Source organism: Rhinoraja longicauda, chromosome 19 (assembly GCF_053455715.1).
Source record: "Rhinoraja longicauda isolate Sanriku21f chromosome 19, sRhiLon1.1, whole genome shotgun sequence".
Taxonomy (NCBI): Eukaryota; Metazoa; Chordata; class Chondrichthyes; order Rajiformes; family Arhynchobatidae; genus Rhinoraja; species Rhinoraja longicauda.
Window position 1 is genome coordinate 6,403,626 of NC_135971.1, and position 19,839 is coordinate 6,423,464.

General features: G+C 47.7%; 1 protein-coding gene across 1 annotated transcript in view; it reads right to left on the bottom strand.

Moving 5' to 3' along the window:
* Positions 1–19,839, bottom strand: part of LOC144603060 (uncharacterized) — a 278,950-nt gene that overhangs the window by 7,370 nt on the left and 251,741 nt on the right. Inside the window, exons 2-4 of the mRNA XM_078416199.1 lie at positions 16,999–17,358; positions 13,400–13,422; positions 13,184–13,302 (exon numbers count right to left, since the gene is read on the bottom strand). Coding sequence (XP_078272325.1) covers positions 13,294–13,302; positions 13,400–13,422; positions 16,999–17,358 — 392 coding nt within the window. The 3' untranslated portion in view covers positions 13,184–13,293. The remainder of the gene's footprint in view (positions 1–13,183; positions 13,303–13,399; positions 13,423–16,998; positions 17,359–19,839) is intronic.

A 19,839-nucleotide genomic window follows, 5' to 3' on the forward strand; every position in this document is an offset into this window, starting at 1 on the left:
AGCACGGAAACAGTCCTTTCTGCCCACCGAGTCGGCGCCAACCAGCGATCCCCGCTCATTAACACTATCCTACACACACTAGGTACCGTTTACAATTGTACCAAAGCCAATTAGCTTACAAACCTGTACGTCTTTGGAATGTGGGGGGAAACCGAAGATCTCGGAGAAAACCCACGCGGGTCACGGGGAGAATGTACAAACTCGGTACAGATAAGCGCCCGTCGTCAGGTCCGAACCCGGGTCTCTGGCGCTGTGAGGCAGCAACTCTACCGCTGCGCCACCGTGGGTCAAATCAAAGCCATTGAACAGTTACTGTGAGGCGGCGGTTCCACCTGCTGCACTAATGTGATGCCTTGCAGCTGAGTATTCAGGAACCCAGGACATATGACCAGGGGTTGGCCATTTGATCTAAAAAAACCCGGTCAACACACAAACAGATAATTATCCACTTTAGGCCCCTGTTCCAGCCTTCTGCCAAATTCTTTGATCCGTTTATTCCGAAGCAATAGATCTACCCGAAGAAAAAAGGTAGAAAGTGCTGGGGTAACTCAGCGGGTCTTGCTGCATCTCTGGAGAACATGGACAGGTGACGTTTTGGGTTGGGTCCCTCCTTCAGACCTAGTTTCTGTGTTTACCGCTGCTAATTGTATCAGTTAACTGTTCATTACCGGGGTCATGCTGAATGCATTGATCAATCGTAAGTTTAGTAATATTTCTATTTAATTATATTTATTTATTGCTGTTATTTAATCTATGCTTGCAAGGTCTGATGAATACTTACTTGCGCAGCAAAATGTACACGGCGTACTAACTTCACCAGAGAGGTGAAGGGTATCAATCTGTTGTTGTAACGGGGATTGTGAATAGATTGGTTATGTGTACAGATGTTTCATGAACAGTGCAGGAAGGCACTGCAGATGCTGGTTTACACCAAAGAGAGACACAAAATGCTGGAGTAACTCACCGGGCCAGCCAGCATCTCTGGAGAGAAGGAATTGGTGACATTTTGGGTCCGTTCACTGCAATAAAATAATGTCATTATCAAAGTTGTCAAGTGTGTGTGTGTCTCTCTCTCTCTCTATCTGTATCTGTGTATTGGTGTCTGTGTGTGCGCACGTGTGTCGGTCTGTGTGTGTCTGTGAGTGGATGAGTGTGTCTGTCTCTGTGTGTGAGTGTGTGCGCGTGTCTGAGTGTGTGTGTATCTGTGTGAGTGTGTCTGCTTCTGTCTGTGTGTGTCTGCGTGTGCCTTTCTGTGTCGTGTGTGTCTCTGTGTATCTGGGTATTGGTGTCTGTGTGCGCGCGCGCGTGTGTGTCTGTCTGTCTGTGTTTGTGTATGTGTGTGTCTCTGTGCGTGTGTCTCTGTGTGTGTATGTGTGCTTGTCTGTGTGTGTGTGTATCTGTGTGCATGTATCTGTGTGAGTGTGTCTGCCTCGGTGGAAATGATAAATACATACATACAGTTCCTGTTGGAGAACCATCTTCGTCGAGAGCAAGGTAGATGTCAAGTGGAGGGGGGAGGTTGGGGGTTGTCCTGTTGCCGCAGCAGGGGGTAGATAGGACTGTTCGGTACTTTGACGAAACCAGACACGTGGTGACACTTGTGTGCTGCTTTGGTTTTGAATGCAAAACAAAGCATTTCACTGTACCTAGGTAAGCACATAACTTGTTGGAGAGAGAGGGCAAAATAGTGGGCATGAGGATACTTCATTGTCTAGTTTAGTTTCGAGATACACCGCGGAAACAGGCCCTGCGGCCCACCGGGTCCGTGCCGACCAGCGATCCCTGCACACTAACACTATCCTACACACGATGGGGACAGTTTACAATTATATCCAAGCCAGTTAGCCTGCAAACCTGTACGCCTTTGGAATGTGGGAGAAAAGCGGAGATCCCGGAGAAAACCCACACAGCCCACGGGAAGAACGTACATACTCCGCACAGACAGACACCACCCGTAGTCAGGATCGAACCCGGGTCGCCGGCGCTGTCTGGCATAAGCTCCACCGATGCACAACTGCTTGGCGTAATTGAAAACCAGCTCATCCGCCATGAACAAAATATCATCTCCCTGCTTCGGACTTACTCAATAGTTCCAATAAATGGCCGGAGCACTCCCCACTCAATGGTTATTAAAAGATGTGAGAATTTAGTTTAGTTTAGTTTAGAGATACAGCGCGGAAATAGGCCCTTTTGCCCACCGAGTCCACCCGACCAGCGATCCCCGCATATTAACACTATCCTACACACACTCGGGACAATTTACATTTACACCAAACAATTAGCCTCCATACCTGTAGGTCTTTGGAGTGTGGGAGGAAACCGAAGATCTCGGAGAAAACATACGCGGTCACTAGGAGAACGTACAAACTCCGTACAGACAGCGCCCGTAGTCAGGATTGAACCCGGATCTCAGGCGCTGTGAGGCAGCAACTCTACCCGCTGCGCCACCGTGCCGCGGTGCATTTGTAGTGTAAAGTCCTTCTACCAATGCACAGTGGGACTGGAACCCTAATTGCCAGGCAAACTCATAACTCACTCTTTGTACGTGGGGCGAAACTGATGCTGTGCTGAGATAATGGAACCCTTGTAAACAAATTGATTTGGATTCCATACGTGGTGTTAGTGACATGACTGTAACTGGAACAGGCAACTGAATCATCTGACCACGACCAGAGAGCAGTCCTGAACTACTATCTGCCTTGTTGGTGACCCTTGGACTATCTCTGAACGGACTTTGTGGTAGGAAGGAATTGCAGATGATGGTTTAAACCGAAGATGGGCACAAATAGTTGGAGTAACTCAATGGAACAGGCAACGTCTCTGGAGAGAAGGAATTGGGGACGTTTCGAGTCGAGACCCTTCTTCAGACTCGGACTTTGCTGGCTTTACCTTGCACTAAACGTTGTTCCCTGATCATGTATCTGAACACTGTTAATGGCTCGGTTGTAATCATGTATTTATTGTCTTTCCGCTCACTAGATAGCACGCAACATTTTTTGTCACACAGAGGGTGGTGGGTGTATGGAACAACCTGCCAGAGGAGGTAGTGGAGGCAGGGACTATGCCATCGTTTAAGGAACAGGCACATAGGTAGGACAGGTTTGGAGGGATATGGACCAAGCGCAGACAACTGGGACTAGTGTAGCTGGGACATTGTTGGCCCGTGAGGGCAAGTTGGGCCGAAGGGCTTGTTTCGACTCTATATCACTCTATGACCCTATGACTCCAAAAAGCTTTTCACTGTCCCTCGGCACACGTGACAAACTAAACTGTAAACCAAGTATATATTTGCTGTTTCGATGAATTAGGTCTGTTTTCGTTACATAGGGTAACTCTGCACTATGTTTTCAGTATGGTGTTGAGATATTTTAAGTCAGTCATGAGTTACAGAATACTTATAATGGGAAATGGCACATCACCCTGTCATGCTAGGAAATTAAAGTTTTAAAATAGCGAAGAACTTTTGCAATAAAACAGTTTTATCTGACTCATTGACAATCCTTCCACATGTGGCAGAGGGTCGGATGCACCTCCTCTAACCTCATCTACTGGAGAACATGGCACGGTGGCGCAGCAGTGGAGTTGCTGCCTTACAGCGCTGAAGACCCGGGTTCGATCCTGACTAAGGGTGCTGTCAGTACGGAGTTTGTACGTTCTCCCTTTGAACGTGTAGGTTTTCTCCGGGTGCTCCGGTTTCCTCCCACACTCTGAAGAGTTACTCCAGCTTACTGTGTCCATCTTCGGTTAAAACCAGCCTCGCCAGTTCCTTCCTACACATTTTATGTCCTGCTAACTAACCTCGGCGATGAGGTGGGTTGGAAGAGCAGGACTACGCCCCATCTTATCGAAGGGCCGTTCGGGAGCTCAAAACAGTTGGGAAGAAGCTGTTTATCAGACTGGTGCTATGTGCTTTCAAGATTTTGGACGTTCTGCCTGCCAAAGAGAGGAGAGAAAGGAGTGACTTGGCCATACTCAGCAATGAGGTTGAAGAAGGGTCCCACGTATAAAATCATGAGAGGAATAGATCGGGTAGATGCACAGAGTCTCTTGCCCAGAGTAGGGGAATCGAGGACCAGAGGACATAGATTCAACGTGAGGGGGAAAAGATTTTATGGGAATCTTAGGGGTAACTTTTTCCACACAGGCGCAGGTGGGTGTATGGAACAAGCTGTCATATGAGGTAGTTGAGGCAGGGACTATCCCAACAGTTAAGAAACTGTTGGACAGGTACATGGAAAGGACATGTTTGGAGGGACATGGACCAAGCACAGGCAGGTGGGACTAGTGCAGCTGGGCCACGTTGGCCAGGGGGGGGGCTGTTTTCACACTGTATCACCCTATGGCACTAACACCCGAAACATCACCTTATCCATGTTCTCCAGGGATGCTGCCTGACCAGCTGAGTTACTCCAGCATTTTGTATCTTTCTTCGCTGCACCAGCATCTGCAGTTCCTTGCTTCTAACAAACAAACAGACATCGAACGCTGTGGAGGCCAAGTGATTGGATATTTTTTAGGCAGAGAGAGATAGATTCTTCATTCGTACGGGTGTCAGGAGTTATGAGGAGAGGACAGGAGAATGGAGTTAGTGGGGGAGAGATAGATCAGCCAAGATTGAATGGAGGGGTGTACCTGATGGGCCGAATGGCTTAATTCTGCTCCTACCACATGAACTAACGTTTTTCAAGGGTCTGGAACATTAATTGTTTTCCATTCCATGGATGCTGTCTGACCTGCAGGGTATTCCAAGTATTCTAGTTAGTTTAGTTTAGTTTAGAGATACCGCGTGGAAACAGTCCCTTCGGCCCACCGAGTCCATACCGACCAGCGATCCCCGCACACTAACACTATCCTACACACACTAGGGGCAATTTACAATTATACCAAGGCAGTTAACCTACAAACCCGTACGTCTTTGAAGTGTGGGAGGTAACCGAAGATCTCGGAGAAACCCCACGCAGGTCACGGGGAGAAGGTACAAACTCCGTACAGACAGGACCCGTAGTCGGGATCGAACCCGGGTCTGTGGCGCTGTGAGGCAGCAACTCTAACGATGCGCCACCGTGCTGCCCATGTTTACACTTCAGTGCTCTCTTTCCCGAGGTCAGCAATACTTCCCTCACTGCCGTTGAACAGAAGGTTGGCTGAACCATTTCTAGAAGATACTTGTGTAGGAAGGAACTGCAGAAGCTGATTTAAACCGAAGATAGACGCAAAAAAAGTTGGAGTAACTCAGCGGGACGGGCTGCATCTCTGGAGAGAAGGAATAGGAGACGTTTCGGGTCGAGAACCTTTTTCAGATTGAGAGTCATGGGAAAGACGAAATTGCGGAGCATTTGGATAGTCGTAACAGGATTGTTCCGAGTCAGCATGGATTTCCGAAGGGGAAATCATGCTTGACTAATCTTCTGGAATTCTTTGAGGATGTAACCAGGAAAACTGACAGGGAGAGCCGGTGGATGTGGTGTACCTTGACTTTCACCAAGCCTTTGACAATGTTCCACATAGGAGATTAGAGCACATGGTATTGGAGGTAGGGTACTGACATGGATAGAAAATTGGTTGACAGACAGAAAGCAAAGAGTGGGGATAAATGGGTCCCTTTCAGAATGGCAGGCAGTAACTAGTGGGGTACCGCAAGGTGCTGGGACCGCAGCTATTTACAATATACATTAATGACTCGGATGAAGGGATTAAAAGTACCATTAGCAAATTTGCAGATGATACAAAGCTGGGTGGTAGTGTGAACTGTGAGGAAGATGCTATGAGGTTGCAGGGTGACTTGGACAGGTTGTGTGAGTGGGCGGATGCATGGCAGATGCAGTTTAATGTGGATAAGTGTGAGGTTATCCACTTTGGTGGTAAGAATAGGAAGGCAGAGTATTATCTGAATGGTGTCAAGTTAGTAACAGGGGACGTACAACGAGATCTGGGTGTCCTAGTGCATCAGTCACTGAAAGGAAGCATGCAGGTACAGCAGGCAGTGAAGAAAGCCAATGGAATGTTGGCCTTCATAACAAGAGGAGTTGAGTATAGGAGCAAAGAGGTCCTTCTGCAGTTGTACAGGGCCCTAGTGAGACCGCACCTGGAGTACTGTGTGCAGTTTTGGTCTCCAAATTTGAGGAAGGATATTCTTGCTATTGAGGGCGTGCAGCGTAGGTTTACTAGGTTAATTCCCGGAATGGCGGGACTGTCATATGTTGAAAGACTGGAGCGACTAGGCTTGTATACACTGGAATTTAGAAGGATGAGAGGAGATCTTATCGAAACGTATAAGATTATTAAGTGGTTGGACACGTTAGAGGCAGGAAACATGTTCCCAAATGTTGGTGGAGTCCAGAACAAGGGGCCACAATTTAAGAATAAGGGGTAGGCCATTTAGAATTGAGATGAGGAAAAACTTTTTCAGTCAGAGTTGTGAATCTGTGGAATTCTCTACCTCAGAAGGCAGTGGAGGCCAATTCTCTGAATGCATTCAAGAGAGAGCTAGATAACGGAGTCAGGGGTTATTGGGAGAAGGCAGGAACGGGGTACTGGTTGAGAATGATCAGCCATGATCACATTGAATGGCGGTGCTGGCTAGAAGGGCCGAATGGCCTCCTCCTGCACCGATTGTCTATAAGGAGAAACGAGAGATATCGAAGGGATAGAAATATTTTGAACAAATGAAAGATACTTAAACAAATAACGATGATAAAGGAAACAGGCCATTTTTGGCTGTGAGCTAGGAGAAAACGACTTACAGGCAATGAAACTCACCAGGACGACAGTGAAACTAGTACAACGACCAGGGTGGGGGAGCGACTGAATCCACGCCGCCCATCGATCACCCGTTCACACCAGTTCTATGTTATCCCACTTTCTCATCCACTCTCTATACACCAGGGGCTACTTCACAGGGGCCAACTAACCTACAAACCCGCACGTCTTTGGGATGTGGGATAAAACCGGAGCAAGAGGAAACAGAGGAGATTAGCTTGGCATTGTACTATTCCACGTTCTATGTGGGCCGAAGAGCCTGTTCTTGTTCTACATGGCCTTCAACAACACCGAGAGACCCATTGTATTTCCCACTCCCAACACTCAGCTTTATTCTTCTCCCTTCAAGTAATTTTCGATTTCATTCCTCCCTCCTATTTACACCTCCCGAGTCAGACCTTTACCGCCCTCTTCCGCACGACATCAATACCAATTAATTCACTCTGATATAACAGACCTGTAGCTCTTGGAAATCCTTCTTCAGACCAAACAAGGGTCCAGACCCTGAAGCGTGGTCTGCCCATTTCCCTCCACAGATGCTGACTGGCCCGCTGAGTTCCTCCAGCACTTTGTTTGGGGTTTTTATTAACCCCCATTATATTTCAACAGATTTCTTGTATCTACCATTTCCAATATTCACTTTGCCTTCTCTCACTGGAGGGAATTTCCGATGTCATTCCGCCCCCCTGTCTCCACCTGCCCCCCCCCCCCCCCCCCCCCCCCCCATACTCGCCTTTACGCCGCTGTTGAAGTCCGCACCAACACCGCTGGTGCCGCGTTGTGACTCGGGGCGAGTTTAGGACCCGCCGCCCGCGGCTGCTGCTGAACCCGCGGAGCCCGCGGGAAGGGAAATTGTTTCAATCTTTATATTTTCGCAAGTGTTTCTGTTCCGTTGACGGACGCGGTTAACGCGTTGAAATGAACGGATCGACAGCTCTGATTCCACTTGCTGTTTATTTCACTCTTCCCACATTTACATTCCCCCTGGTTTTATTTCCGCGCTCACTGGGGTTTTGCGAAGCGGAATTTGGGGATTAGATGGGAGCCGTTCAGTGCCGACCTGTTGTCCACCGGGTTTCTGCCCCACAGCCCCTGAGCCCCGCTCCTGACGCCGGTCCCGGGACCCGACCCTTTTACACACCCGGAGCGGAACCGGAGCAGATTCTCATCCACTTGTTTACATCCCAAGTCCAGAAGAAAGGATAAAGTTTCTACGTGAATTTATTCCCAGTGAAGGTGTGGAGATGGGACTTGGTGTCCGCGTCGTAAAATGAAACTGTCCCGGATTCGTAACTGAGATAAACTCCCACCCTCCCGGGGATGGGACGGGCGGGGAGAGGGGATGGAGGGGAGGTGAATGCATGAAACCAGTCATAGTGCCGCCTGATGCTCCAGACTCTAGTCCCCGGGGTCAGTGTGGCTCTTCCTCCCCACAGACTCTGTGGCGACTCAAGACTCCAGAACCGACTCCCCGCCACCTCCACCTCCCAGTAATGTCTCCCCAATGTGAATCCCTCCGATCCCAGCACACACGGATAGACTGTAAACCTCTTCCCGGTGTCAGGGAGACTCCTCCGGGTCCCGGTCAGTCTCACCCTCTTCCGATCCTCAGACACCTCAAGCCACGGATGCGCTGTTTCCACATCCAGGGTGACGGAGACTGGGGGGAGAAGCAGAGAATCAGAGAGTCCCCAGGGGTCGGGGGGAGACTCGGGCCGCTCGGCCTCAGGCACAGGCGGGCGGACAACTGAAACCCTGCCCGGTGTTTCACCCACAACCACAGCGGGTGGACAACAGCATCTCTCCCGGAGCTTTTATCTGGGATGGAGAGGGGAATTTCGTGAGGTGGGGTAGGGTGGACGGGGAGGACGCGTGTGGAGAGTAAAGAGGATTGCGAGATTGCGGTGGGGATGGGGGAATGAAGCGAATTATTCAGATATGGAGGCAGATCGGAGCAGGTTGATATTGAGGTTATCGGTAATTTGAGGTTGTTAAAGAGGAGGTGGAGGTGCGTGGTGGGATCGCCATGAAAGGGGGCAGACACGAGGGGCCAGATGAACTGCTCTTGTGTTTTTTGAGTGGTGGGTTGGACAAAGGGAAGGGTGGGTTTGTTAGTCAATTGGAGTGGGTGCAAACGGATTTACAACAACTTCATCAGGTCTGAAGGCCTGTGTTATCAGGTGAAGTTAGACAGTCGGAAGGTCATAACGTCATAAGTGAAAGTATTAGAATTATGCCATTTGGCCCATCAAGTCTACTCCATCATTCAATCATGGCTGATCTATCTCTCCCTCCTAACCCCATTCTCCTGCTCTCTCCTCATAACCTTTGACACCTGTACTAATCAAGAATCCAGCTATCTCTGCCTGAATTAGTCAACGACTTGGCCTCCACAGCCTTCTGTGGCAATGAATTCCACAAATTCACCACCCTCGGATTAAAAACATTTCCCCTTATCTCCTTCCTAAAAGTACATCCTTTAATTCTGAGGCTATGACCTCCAGTCCGAGACTCTCTCACTAATGGAAACATCCTCCAAACATACATTCTATCAAAGCCTTTCACTCATCTGCATTTTTCAGTGAGATCCCCCCTTATTCTTCTAAATTCCAGTGAGTACAGGCCCAATGCCGACAAACACTCATCAATAGACAATAGACAATAGGTGCGTGAGGAGGCCATTCGGCCCTTTGAGCCCGCACCGCCATTCAATGTGATCATGGCTGATCATTCTCAATCAGTACCCCGTTCCTGCCTTCTCCCCATACCCCCTGACTCCGCTATCCTTAAGAGCTCTATCTAGCTCTCTCTTGAATGCATTCAGAGAATTGGCCTCCACTGCCTTCTGAGGCAGAGAATTCCACAGATTCACAACTCTCTGACTGAAAAAGTTTTTCCTCCTCTCAGTTCTCATGTCATCATAGGATAATCTACTCAGTTCTGGAACAGACTATTCAGACTGTGACATTTTTTCATGGGAGCCTGTCAGGGTGACAATGTAGATGTGTATAAGATGCACAGTACTTTACCCAAGGTTGGAGAGTCTAAACCTCGAGCGTATAGAAAAGACAGACAGGTGGGCAGAGGGGGTGGGGTTGCTCTGATGGTAAGGAATGATATTCATTCCCTTGCAAGGGGTGTCATAGAATCAGGAGATGTTGAATCAGTATGGATAGAAATGAGAAATTGTAAGGGTAAAAAGACCCTAATGGGATTTATCTACAGGCCCCCAAACAGTAGCCTCGACATAGGGTGCAAGTTGAATCAGGAGATAAAATTGGCGTGTCGAAAATGTAATGCTACGGTGGTTATGGGAGCTTTCAACATGCAGGTAGACTGGGAAAATCAGGTTGGAAATGGACCCCAGGAAAGAGAGTTTGTAGAGTGCCTTCGAGATGGATTCTTAGAACAGCTTGTACTGGAGCCTACCAGGGAGAAGGCAATTCTGGATTTAGTGTTGTGTAATGATCCTGATCTGATAAAGGGACTAGAGGTAAAAGAGCCATTAGGAGGCAGTGATCACAACATGATAAGTTTTACTCTGCAAATGGAAAGGCAGAAGGGAAAATCGGAAGTGTCAGTATTACAGTATAACAAAGGGGATTACAGAGGCATGAGGCAGGAGCTGGCCAAAATTGACTGGAAGGAGGCCCTAGCAGGGAAGACGGTAGAACAGCAATGGCAGGTATTCCTGGTAATAATGCAGAGGTTGCAGGATCAATTTATTCCAAAGAGGTGGAAAGACTCTAAGGGGAGTAAGAGACACCTGTGGCTGACAAGGGAAGTCAGGGACAGCATAAAAATTAAGGAGAGGAAGTATAACATAGCAAAGAAGGGTGGGAAGACAGAGGATTGGGACTCTTTTAAAGAGCAACAAAAGTTAACAAAAAAGGCAATACGGGGAGAAAAGATGAGGTACGAGGGTAAACTAGCCAATAATATAAAGGAGGATAGCAAAAGTTTTTTTAGGTACGTGAAGAGGAAAAAAATAGTCAAGGCAAATGTGGGTCCCTTGAAGACAGAAGCAGGGGGATTTATTATGGGGAACAAAGAAATGGCAGACGAGTTATACCGTTACTTTGGATCTGTCTTCACTGAGGAAGATACACACAATCTCCCAAATGTTCTAGGGGCCGGAGAACCTAGGGTGATGGAGGAACTGAAGGAAATCCACATTAGGCAGGAAATGGTTTTGGGTAGACTGATGGGACTGAAGGCTGATAAATCCCCAGGGCCTGATGGTCTGCATCCCAGGGTACTTAAGGAGGTGGCTCTAGAAATAGTGGAAGCATTGGAGATCATTTTTCAATATTCTATAGATTCAGGATCAGTTCCTGTGGATTGGAGGATAGCAAATGTTATCCCACTTTTTAAGAAAGGAGGGAGAGAGAAAACGGGTAATTATAGACCAGTTAGTCTGACATCAGTGGTGGGGAAGATGCTGGAGTCAATTATAAAAGACGAAATTGCTGAGCATTTGGATAGCAGTAACAGGATAATTCCGAGTCAGCATGGATTTACGAAGGGGAAATCATGCTTGACAAATCTACTGGAATTTTTTGAGGATGTAACTAGGAAAATTAACAGGGGAGAGTCAGTGGATGTGGTGTACCTCGACTTTCTGAAAGCCTTCGACAAGGTCCCACATAGGAGATTAGTGGGCAAAATTAGGGCACATGGTATTGGGGGTAGGGTACTGACATGGATAGAAAATTGGTTGACAGACAGAAAGAAAAGAGTGGGGATAAATGGGTCCCTTTCGGAATGGCAGGCAGTGACCAGTGGGGTCTGGGAACCCAGCTATTTACGATATACATTAATGACTTAGACGAAGGGATTAAAAGTACCATTAGCAAATTTGCAGATGATACTAAGCTGGGGGGTAGTGTGAATTGTGAGGAAGATGCAATAAGGCTGCAGGGTGACTTGGACAGGTTGTGTGAGTGGGCAGATACATGGCAGATGCAGTTTAATGTAGATAAGTGTGAGGTTATTTACTTTGGAAGTAAGAATAGAAAGGCAGATTATTATCTGAATGGTGTCAAGTTAGGAGGAGGGGGAGTTCAACGAGATCTGGGTGTCCTAGTGCATCAGTCAATGAAAGGAAGCATGCAGGTACAGCAGGCAGTGAAGAAAGCCAATGGAATGTTGGCCTTCATAACAAGAGGAGTTGAGTGTAGGAGCAAAGAGGTCCTTCTACAGTTGTACCGGGCCCTGGTGAGACCGCACCTGGAGTACTATGTGCAGTTTTGGTCTCCAAATTTGAGGAAGGATATTCTTGCTATGGAGGGCGTGCAGCGTAGGTTCACTAGGTTAATTCCCGGAATGGCGGGACTGTCGTATGTTGAAAGGCTGGAGCGATTGGGCTTGTATACATTGGAATTTAGAAGGATGAGGGGGGATCTTATTGAAACATATAAGATAATTAGGGGATTGGACACATTAGAGGCAGGAAACATGTTCCCAATGTTGGGGGAGTCCAGAACAAGGGGCCAGTTTAAGAATAAGGGGTAGGCCATTTAGAGCGGAGATGAGGAAGAACTTTTTCAGTCAGAGAGTGGTGAAGGTGTGGAATTCTCTGCCTCAGAAGGCAGTGGAGGCCTGTTCATTGGATGCTTTCAAGAGAGAGCTGGATAGAGCTCTTAAGGATAGCGGAGTGAGGGGGTATGGGGAGAAGGCAGGAACGGGGTACTGATTGAGAGTGATCAGCCATGATCGCATTGAATGGCGGTGCTGGCTCGAAGGGCTGAATGGCCTACACCTGCACCTATTGTCTATTGTCAGTTTAAGGTGAGAGTGGAAACAATAAAAAGGACCTGAGGAGCAGGTTTTTCCGTCAGTGGGTAGTGTAGATGTGGAATGATCTGACAGAGGAAGTGGTCGAGGCAGGTACACAGTTCACAGAGAATTGGGTAGATACGTGGATAAGAAAGACTTGGAAGGATATGAGCCAGACTCAGGCAAGTGGGGCTAGCTTGGTTGGGCAACTTGGTTGGCATGGTCGAGTCCAGTCAAAGGGCCTGTTGCTGTGCTACAAAGCTCTCTGACTCTGTGATGCTTCCCAGCAGATGAGCTTGGTGGGAGATCAAATCTTCAATTTCCCTAAAATACCTTTGATCATTGCATCTAAGTATTACTTAAAGGTAGACACAATCAAAGGTAGACCCAAAATGCTGGAGTAACTCAGCAGGACAGGCAGTATCTCTGGAGAAAAGGAATGGGCGACGTTTCGGGTTCTTCAGATTGAAGAAGGGTCTCGACCAGAAACATCGCCCATTCCCTTTCTCCAGAGATGCTGCCTGCTGCTGATTTACTCCAGCATTTTATGTCTACCCTCGATTTAAACCTGCATCTGTAGTTCTTTCCTACATACATTACTTAAAGATGTCAGAAACAAGAACAATGGAAAAGGTATAAGCTTTACCATGCTTGAAGTCATCAGATGTTTCTTTAAATGCCGTGTTGAATGAAACAGGGCATTGAAACTTTTCAATCGGCAAGGCATCATCTACCACCGACAGTGGTTTGGCTTCATCACGAACCCTGTGAACATTTAACAGCTGGTTATCAACTGAGCATTGGAAATGTTTTGAACTGTTCCACAAAAACTTACAATGTTTCCATCAAGAGCATGTCCTACCTTGGCTTGCCACCAGCTTCCCCCTGAAAGAAATAAAACACAAATCTCAATTGACTGAGATGTTACGTCCTCATCCCCACAGCGGGAATTTCTCCACATTTCTACAACCCTCTGATAATTCCCATTTCCCAACTCTTATCGCTGCTGCCATGCAGATAGAAAGCTGATATTGCCGTAGAGATGTAGAACGATGGGGAAAAGCACAAGGAGTGTTCATGAGAATGATGCTATAACTGAGAGGATGGAGCTCAATGCAAAGAATGAGCAGGTCGACGGATTTTATCTGGAGAAGATGTCAGGAATGATAAGGTAGAATTTAAGTTTAGCGGTGAATTTAAATGGGAGGGGGGGGGGGATGAAATATCTCTAATCGATGGGAGAGCAATAATCAATGCTGAAATGTAACGTGGTCTTAGAGTCATAGAGTCATAGAGTCCTACAGCACAGAAAGAGGCCCTTCGGCCCATCGTGTCCGTGCCGCCCGTTACCAAACACAGTCTAATTTTAATCCCATTTTCCCGCATTTGGACCATAGCCCTGAATGTTGTAGCATTTCAAGTGCCCATCCAAATGCTTTTTAAATGTTGTGAGTGTTCCCGCCTCCACCACCACCCCAGGCAGTGAGTTCCAGACTCCAACCACCCTCTGGGTGAAAAAGTTCTTTCTCACATCCCCCCGAAACCTCCCTCCCCTTACCCTGTATCTATGTCCCCTCGTTGTTGAACCTTCCACCAGTGGAAGAAGTTCCCCGCCATCTACCTTATCTATGCCCCTCATGATCTTGTACACCTCGATCATGTCCCCTCTCAGCCTTCTCTGCTCCAGGGAAAACAACCCCAGCCTCTTCTATAAATACTGAAAGGAATGCAGTCATGAGAACATGGACCTCACTTGCATTGGAGGGACTGAATCCAACAGCAGAGATAATTTAAGGGCAAGCGGTATAAACACGTGAGCACTCCTGAAATTCGGGGTATTGTTACCGGGTGTGGTGAGTAGATGGGAGGGATGTTGAGTGGAGCAGAAATCTTGACTGGATAGGATGGGCGAATGGCCTGTCTATGATGTAGAATGGGATGTCATTCTATGGTGAACAAAGGTGGGTAAAACAGACAGAGCAAATTCCCCCACGGTGACCACCCAGTGCTGATGGGAACCGGATATAGATGATCAATTTGCTGTGTGCGCCACGTTCTAGATTTCAATGTTAATCCCCACAATGTGGTCATGGCTGATCCAGCCCAGGACTGAACTCCTCCACTTTGTCCCATTCCCTTTGATTTCAGTTCCCCAAATTTTCAAAAATGTATCTTCCCCTGGTATAAATACATCCAACAGGTTAAACCTCTAAGAGTCTCTTGGTTGGAGATTCCCAGAGATTTACTGCCCTCTGTCCATTTGTGGTCCTTGACAATAGACAATAGGTGCAGGAGGAGGCCATTCGGCCCTTCGAGCCAGCACCACCATTCAATGTGATCATGGCTGATCATTCTCAATCAGTACCCCGTTCCTGCCTTCTCCCCATACCCCCTGACTCCGCTATCCTTGAGCTCTATCTAGCTCTCTCTTGAATGCATTCAGAGAATTGGCCTCCACTGCCTTCTGAGGCAGAGAACTCCACAGTTTCACAACTCTCTGACTGAAAAAGTTTTTCCTCATCTCAGTTCTAAATGGCCTACCCCTTATTCTTAAACTGTGGCCCCTTGTTCTGGACTCCCCCAACATCGGGAACATGTTTCCTGCCTCTTACGTGTCCAACCTCTTAATAATCTTATATGTTTCAATAAGATCTCCTCTCATCCTTCTAAATTCCAGTGTATACAAGCCGAGCCGCTCCAGTCTTTCAACATATGACAGTCCCGCCATTCTGGGAATTAACCTAGTAAACCTACACTACACGCCCTCAATAGCAAGAATATCCTTCCTCAAATTTGGAGACCAAAACTGCACACAGTACTCCAGGTGCGGTCTCACTAGGGCCCTATACAATTGCAGAAGGACCTCTTTGCTCCTATACTCAACTCCTCTTGTTATGAAGGCCAACATTCCATTGGCTTTCTTCACTGCCTGCTGTACCTGCATGCTTCCTTTCAGTGACTGATGCACTAGGACACCCAGATCTCGTTGTACGTCTCCTTTTCCTAAGTTGACACCATTCATTTAATAATCTGCCTTCTTATTCTTACAACCAAAGTGGATAACCTCACACTTATCCACATTAAACTGCATCTGCCATGCATCTGCCCACTCACACAACCTATCCAATTCACCCTGCAACCTCATAGCATCTTCCTCACAGCTCACACTACCACCCAGCTTTGTATTATCTGCAAATTTGCTAATGGTACTTTTAATCCCTTCATCCAAGTCATTAATGTATATTGTAAATAGCTGTGGTCCCAGCACCGAGCCTTGCGGTACCCCACTAGTCACTGACTGCCATTCTGAAAGGGACCCATTTCTCCCCACTTTGCTTTCTGTCTGTTAACCAATTTTCTATCCATGTCAGTACCCTACCCCCAATACCATGTGCTCTAATTTTGCCCACAAATCTCCTATGTGGGGCCTTGTCGAAGGCTTTCTGAAAGTCGAGGTACACCACATCCACCGGCTCTCCCCAGTCAATTTTCCTAGTTACATCCTCAAAAAATTCCAGAAGATTAGTCAACATGATTTCCCCTTCGTAAATCCATGCTGACTCGGAACGATCCTGTTACTGCTATCGAAATGCTCCACAATTTTGTCTTTTATAATTGACTCCAGCATCTTCCCCACCACTGATGTCAGACTAACTGGTTTATAATTTCCAGTTTTCTCTCCCCTCCTTCCTTAAAAGTGGGATAACATTAGCTACCCTCCAATCCACAGGAACTGATCCTGAATCTATAGAACATTGGAAAATGATCGCCAATCCGTCCACAATTTCTAGAGCCACCTCCTTAAGTACTCTGGGATGCAGACCATCAGGCCCTGGGGATTTATCAGCCTTCAGTCCCATCAGTCTACCCAACACCATTTCCTGCCTAATGTGAATCTCCTTCAGTCCCTCTGTCACCCTAGGATCTCTGCCCACAAGAACATCTGGGAGATTGTTTGTATCTTCCTTAGTGAAGACAGATCCAAAGTACCGGTTCAACTCGTCTGCCATTTCCTTGTTTCCCATAATAAATTCCCCATCTTCTGTCTTCAAGGGACCCACATTTGCCTTGACTATTTTTTCCCTCTTTACATACCTAAAAAAGCTTTTACTATCCTCCTTTATATTATTGGCTAGTTTACCCTCGTACCTCATATTTACTCCCCATATTGCCTTCTTAGTCATCTTCTGTTGCTCTTTAAAAGAGTCCCAATCCTCTGGCTTCCCACTCTTCTTTGCTTTGTTGTACTTCTGCTCTTTTATTTTTATGCTGTCCATGACTTCCCTTGTCAGCCACGGGTGTCTCTTACTCACCTTGGAATTTTTCCTCCTCTTTGGGATAATTTGATCCTGCAACTTCTGCATTAGAAAACCTTGACTTTCAGAAAGCCTTTGACAAGGTTCCCAGAGTGTGGGCCAAAGGGTGTCTGGGTGCTGTACAACTCTCCACGCCGCTACTCACCGACCACGCGCAGCTCAAAGTGATCCACGTCACGGTTCCTCGGCTCACTGCCAAAGTAGTTTGTCTCTCTCTCGTAGGTCCCCTGGTCACCGAGCCCCACGGCCCACAGCTCGATGATGCCGTCCAGTCGGAAGCGGACCCTGACCCTGTAGGACGGGTGGATCCGGGACGGACTCTCCGGGCTGTAAGACTTCCAATCCAGGATCGGCAGGTCGGGATGGAGACGCCACATCGCCACCGTGATCTTCTCGTGGCTGTGGGGCTGGACAGGGAACCTCACCGTCCCACCCACGGGGACAGTGGTGACCGAGCCCACGGTGGCCGACGTTCTTGTTCCGCACAGAGCCGCAGTGTGGAGACCTGCAACACAACACGGTCATTGTACCTGCCTGCTTCATCACCCACAGAAACACTGCCCCTCACATTCCCATTGAACCTGACCCCCCCCCTCAACCGGGAACTGTGTGTTTGTGTTGTCATTTGTGAGCGGAGCACCAAGGCACATTCCTTGAATGTGCACATACTTGGCCAATAAACTTATTCATTCATTCATCAACTTATTCATTCATTCATAAAAAGGTGAAGCTAAAGGTGAAAGGAGTCAGAAAGGGTGTCAGATGAGGAGAGTAGTGAAATGTGAAGCTGCAGGGAGGGGTATCGATATGAGAGTCACTCTGAAGAAGGTTCTCGACTCAAAACATCATCTATTTCTTTTCTCCACAGATGCTGCCTGTCCTACTGAGTTACTCCAGCACTCTGTGAAACGTCACCTATCCATGTTCCCCACAGATGCTGCCTGACCCGCTGAGTTACTCCAGTTTATTGCGTCTACACTCTTGTTTAAGACCACCACACCCTGGGGAAAAGGCCTGTGACCATCCACATTACCAACGCTCCTCATGGTTTTATACACCTCAACAAGAATCCCCCTCATCCCCAGAGTAGGGACCTACCCTGTGCAGTCTCTCCCTGTAACCTAACCCCCACTGTGCCCGTGCCAAGCTGGTCTATCCCTTCTGCACCCTCTCCAGCACCATGCCACCTCCCTGTAGCTGGGCGCTAGAACTGTGGTCTCACCAACGACGTACAGATAGATACATCATGATGTACAATGGTAGCACAGTGGTAGAGCTGCTGCCTCACAGCGCCAGAGACCAGGGTTCGATCCTGACCACGGGTGCTGTCTGTGTGGAATCTATACGTTCTCCCCGTGACCTGCGTGGGTTTTCTCCGGGATCTCCGGTTTAGGTCATAAGTGATAGGTGTAGAATTGGGCCATTCGGCCCATCAAGTCTACTCCGCCATTCAATCACGGCTGATTTATCTCTCCATCCTAACCCCATTCTCCTGCCTTCTCCCCATAACCCCTGACACCCGCACTGACCAACAATTTATCTAACTCTGCCTTAAAAATATCCAATAGACAACAGGTGCAGGAGGAGGCCATTCGGCCCTTCGAGCCAGCACCGCCATTCAATGTGATCATGGCTGATCATTCTCAATCAGTACCCCGTTCCTGCCTTCTCCCCATACCCCCTGACTCTGCTATCCTTAAGAGCTCTATCCAGCTCTCTCTTGAATTCAGAGAATTGGCCTCCACTGCCTTCTGAGACAGAGAATTCCACAGATTCACAACTCTCTGACTGAAAAAGTTTTTCCTCATCTCAGTTCTAAATGGCCTACCCCTTATTCTTAAACTGTGGCCCCTTGTTCTGGACTCCCCCAACATTGGGAACATGTTTCCTGCCTCTAACGTGTCCAACCCCTTAATAATCTTACACGTTTCAATAAGATCTCCTCTCATCCTTCTAAATTCCAGTGTATACAAGCCTAGTCGCTCCAGTCTTTCAACACATGATAGTCCCACCATTCCGGGAATTAACCTAGTAAACCTACGCTGCATGCCCTCAATAGCAAGAATATCCTTCCTCAAATTTGGAGACCAGATCCACTGACTTCTGGCCTCCACAGCCGTCTGTGGCAAAGAATCCCACAGATTCACCACCCTCTGACTAAAGAAATTCCTCCTCATCTCCTTCCTGAAGGAACGCCCTTTAATTCTGAGGCTGTGCCCTCTGGTCCTAGACTCTCCCACTAGTGGAAACACCCACTCCACATCCACCCTATCTGGGTCTTTCACTATTCGGTAGGTTTCAATGAGGTCCCCCCTCATTCTTCTAAACTCCAGCAAGTACAGCGAAAATTGCTGACAATATTCCAAATGGGGCCTGACCAGTGCCTTGTAGAGCCTCAGCATAACACCCCCTGTTTTTGTACACAAGCCCTCTTGAAATAACTGAGTTTGCTTTCTTTATTACTGACACTCTTCCCTCCAAACCTTGTAGGTTAATTGGCTTCTGTAAAATTAGAGATTGTCCCTTGTGTGTGTGAAGGGTAGCGTTAGTGCGGCCTGATCGCTGGTCGCTGCGTACCCGGTGGGCCGAAGGGTCTGTTTCTGCGCCGTATCAATAAGCTAAATAAGATTTTCACTGATGAATGTAGACACAAAATGCTGTGCTAACTCAGCGGGTCAGGCAGCATCTGTGGAGAGAAGGAATAGGTGACGTTTCACAGAGTGCTGGAGTAACTCAGCGGGTCAGGCAGCATCTCTGGAGAGAAGGAATGGGTGACGTTTCGGGTTCTTCAGAGAAGGATCTCGACCCGAAAAATCACCCATTCCTTCTCTCCACAGATAGAAACATAGAAAATAGGTGCAGGAGTAGGCCATTCGGCCCTTCGAGCCTGCACCGATCTCTCTCTTTTTCCCTTTTTTCCCCTTTTTTTTTTCCCCCCCCACCCACCCTTTTTTTTTCCCTATTTTTTTTTTTTCTACTTTTTCTT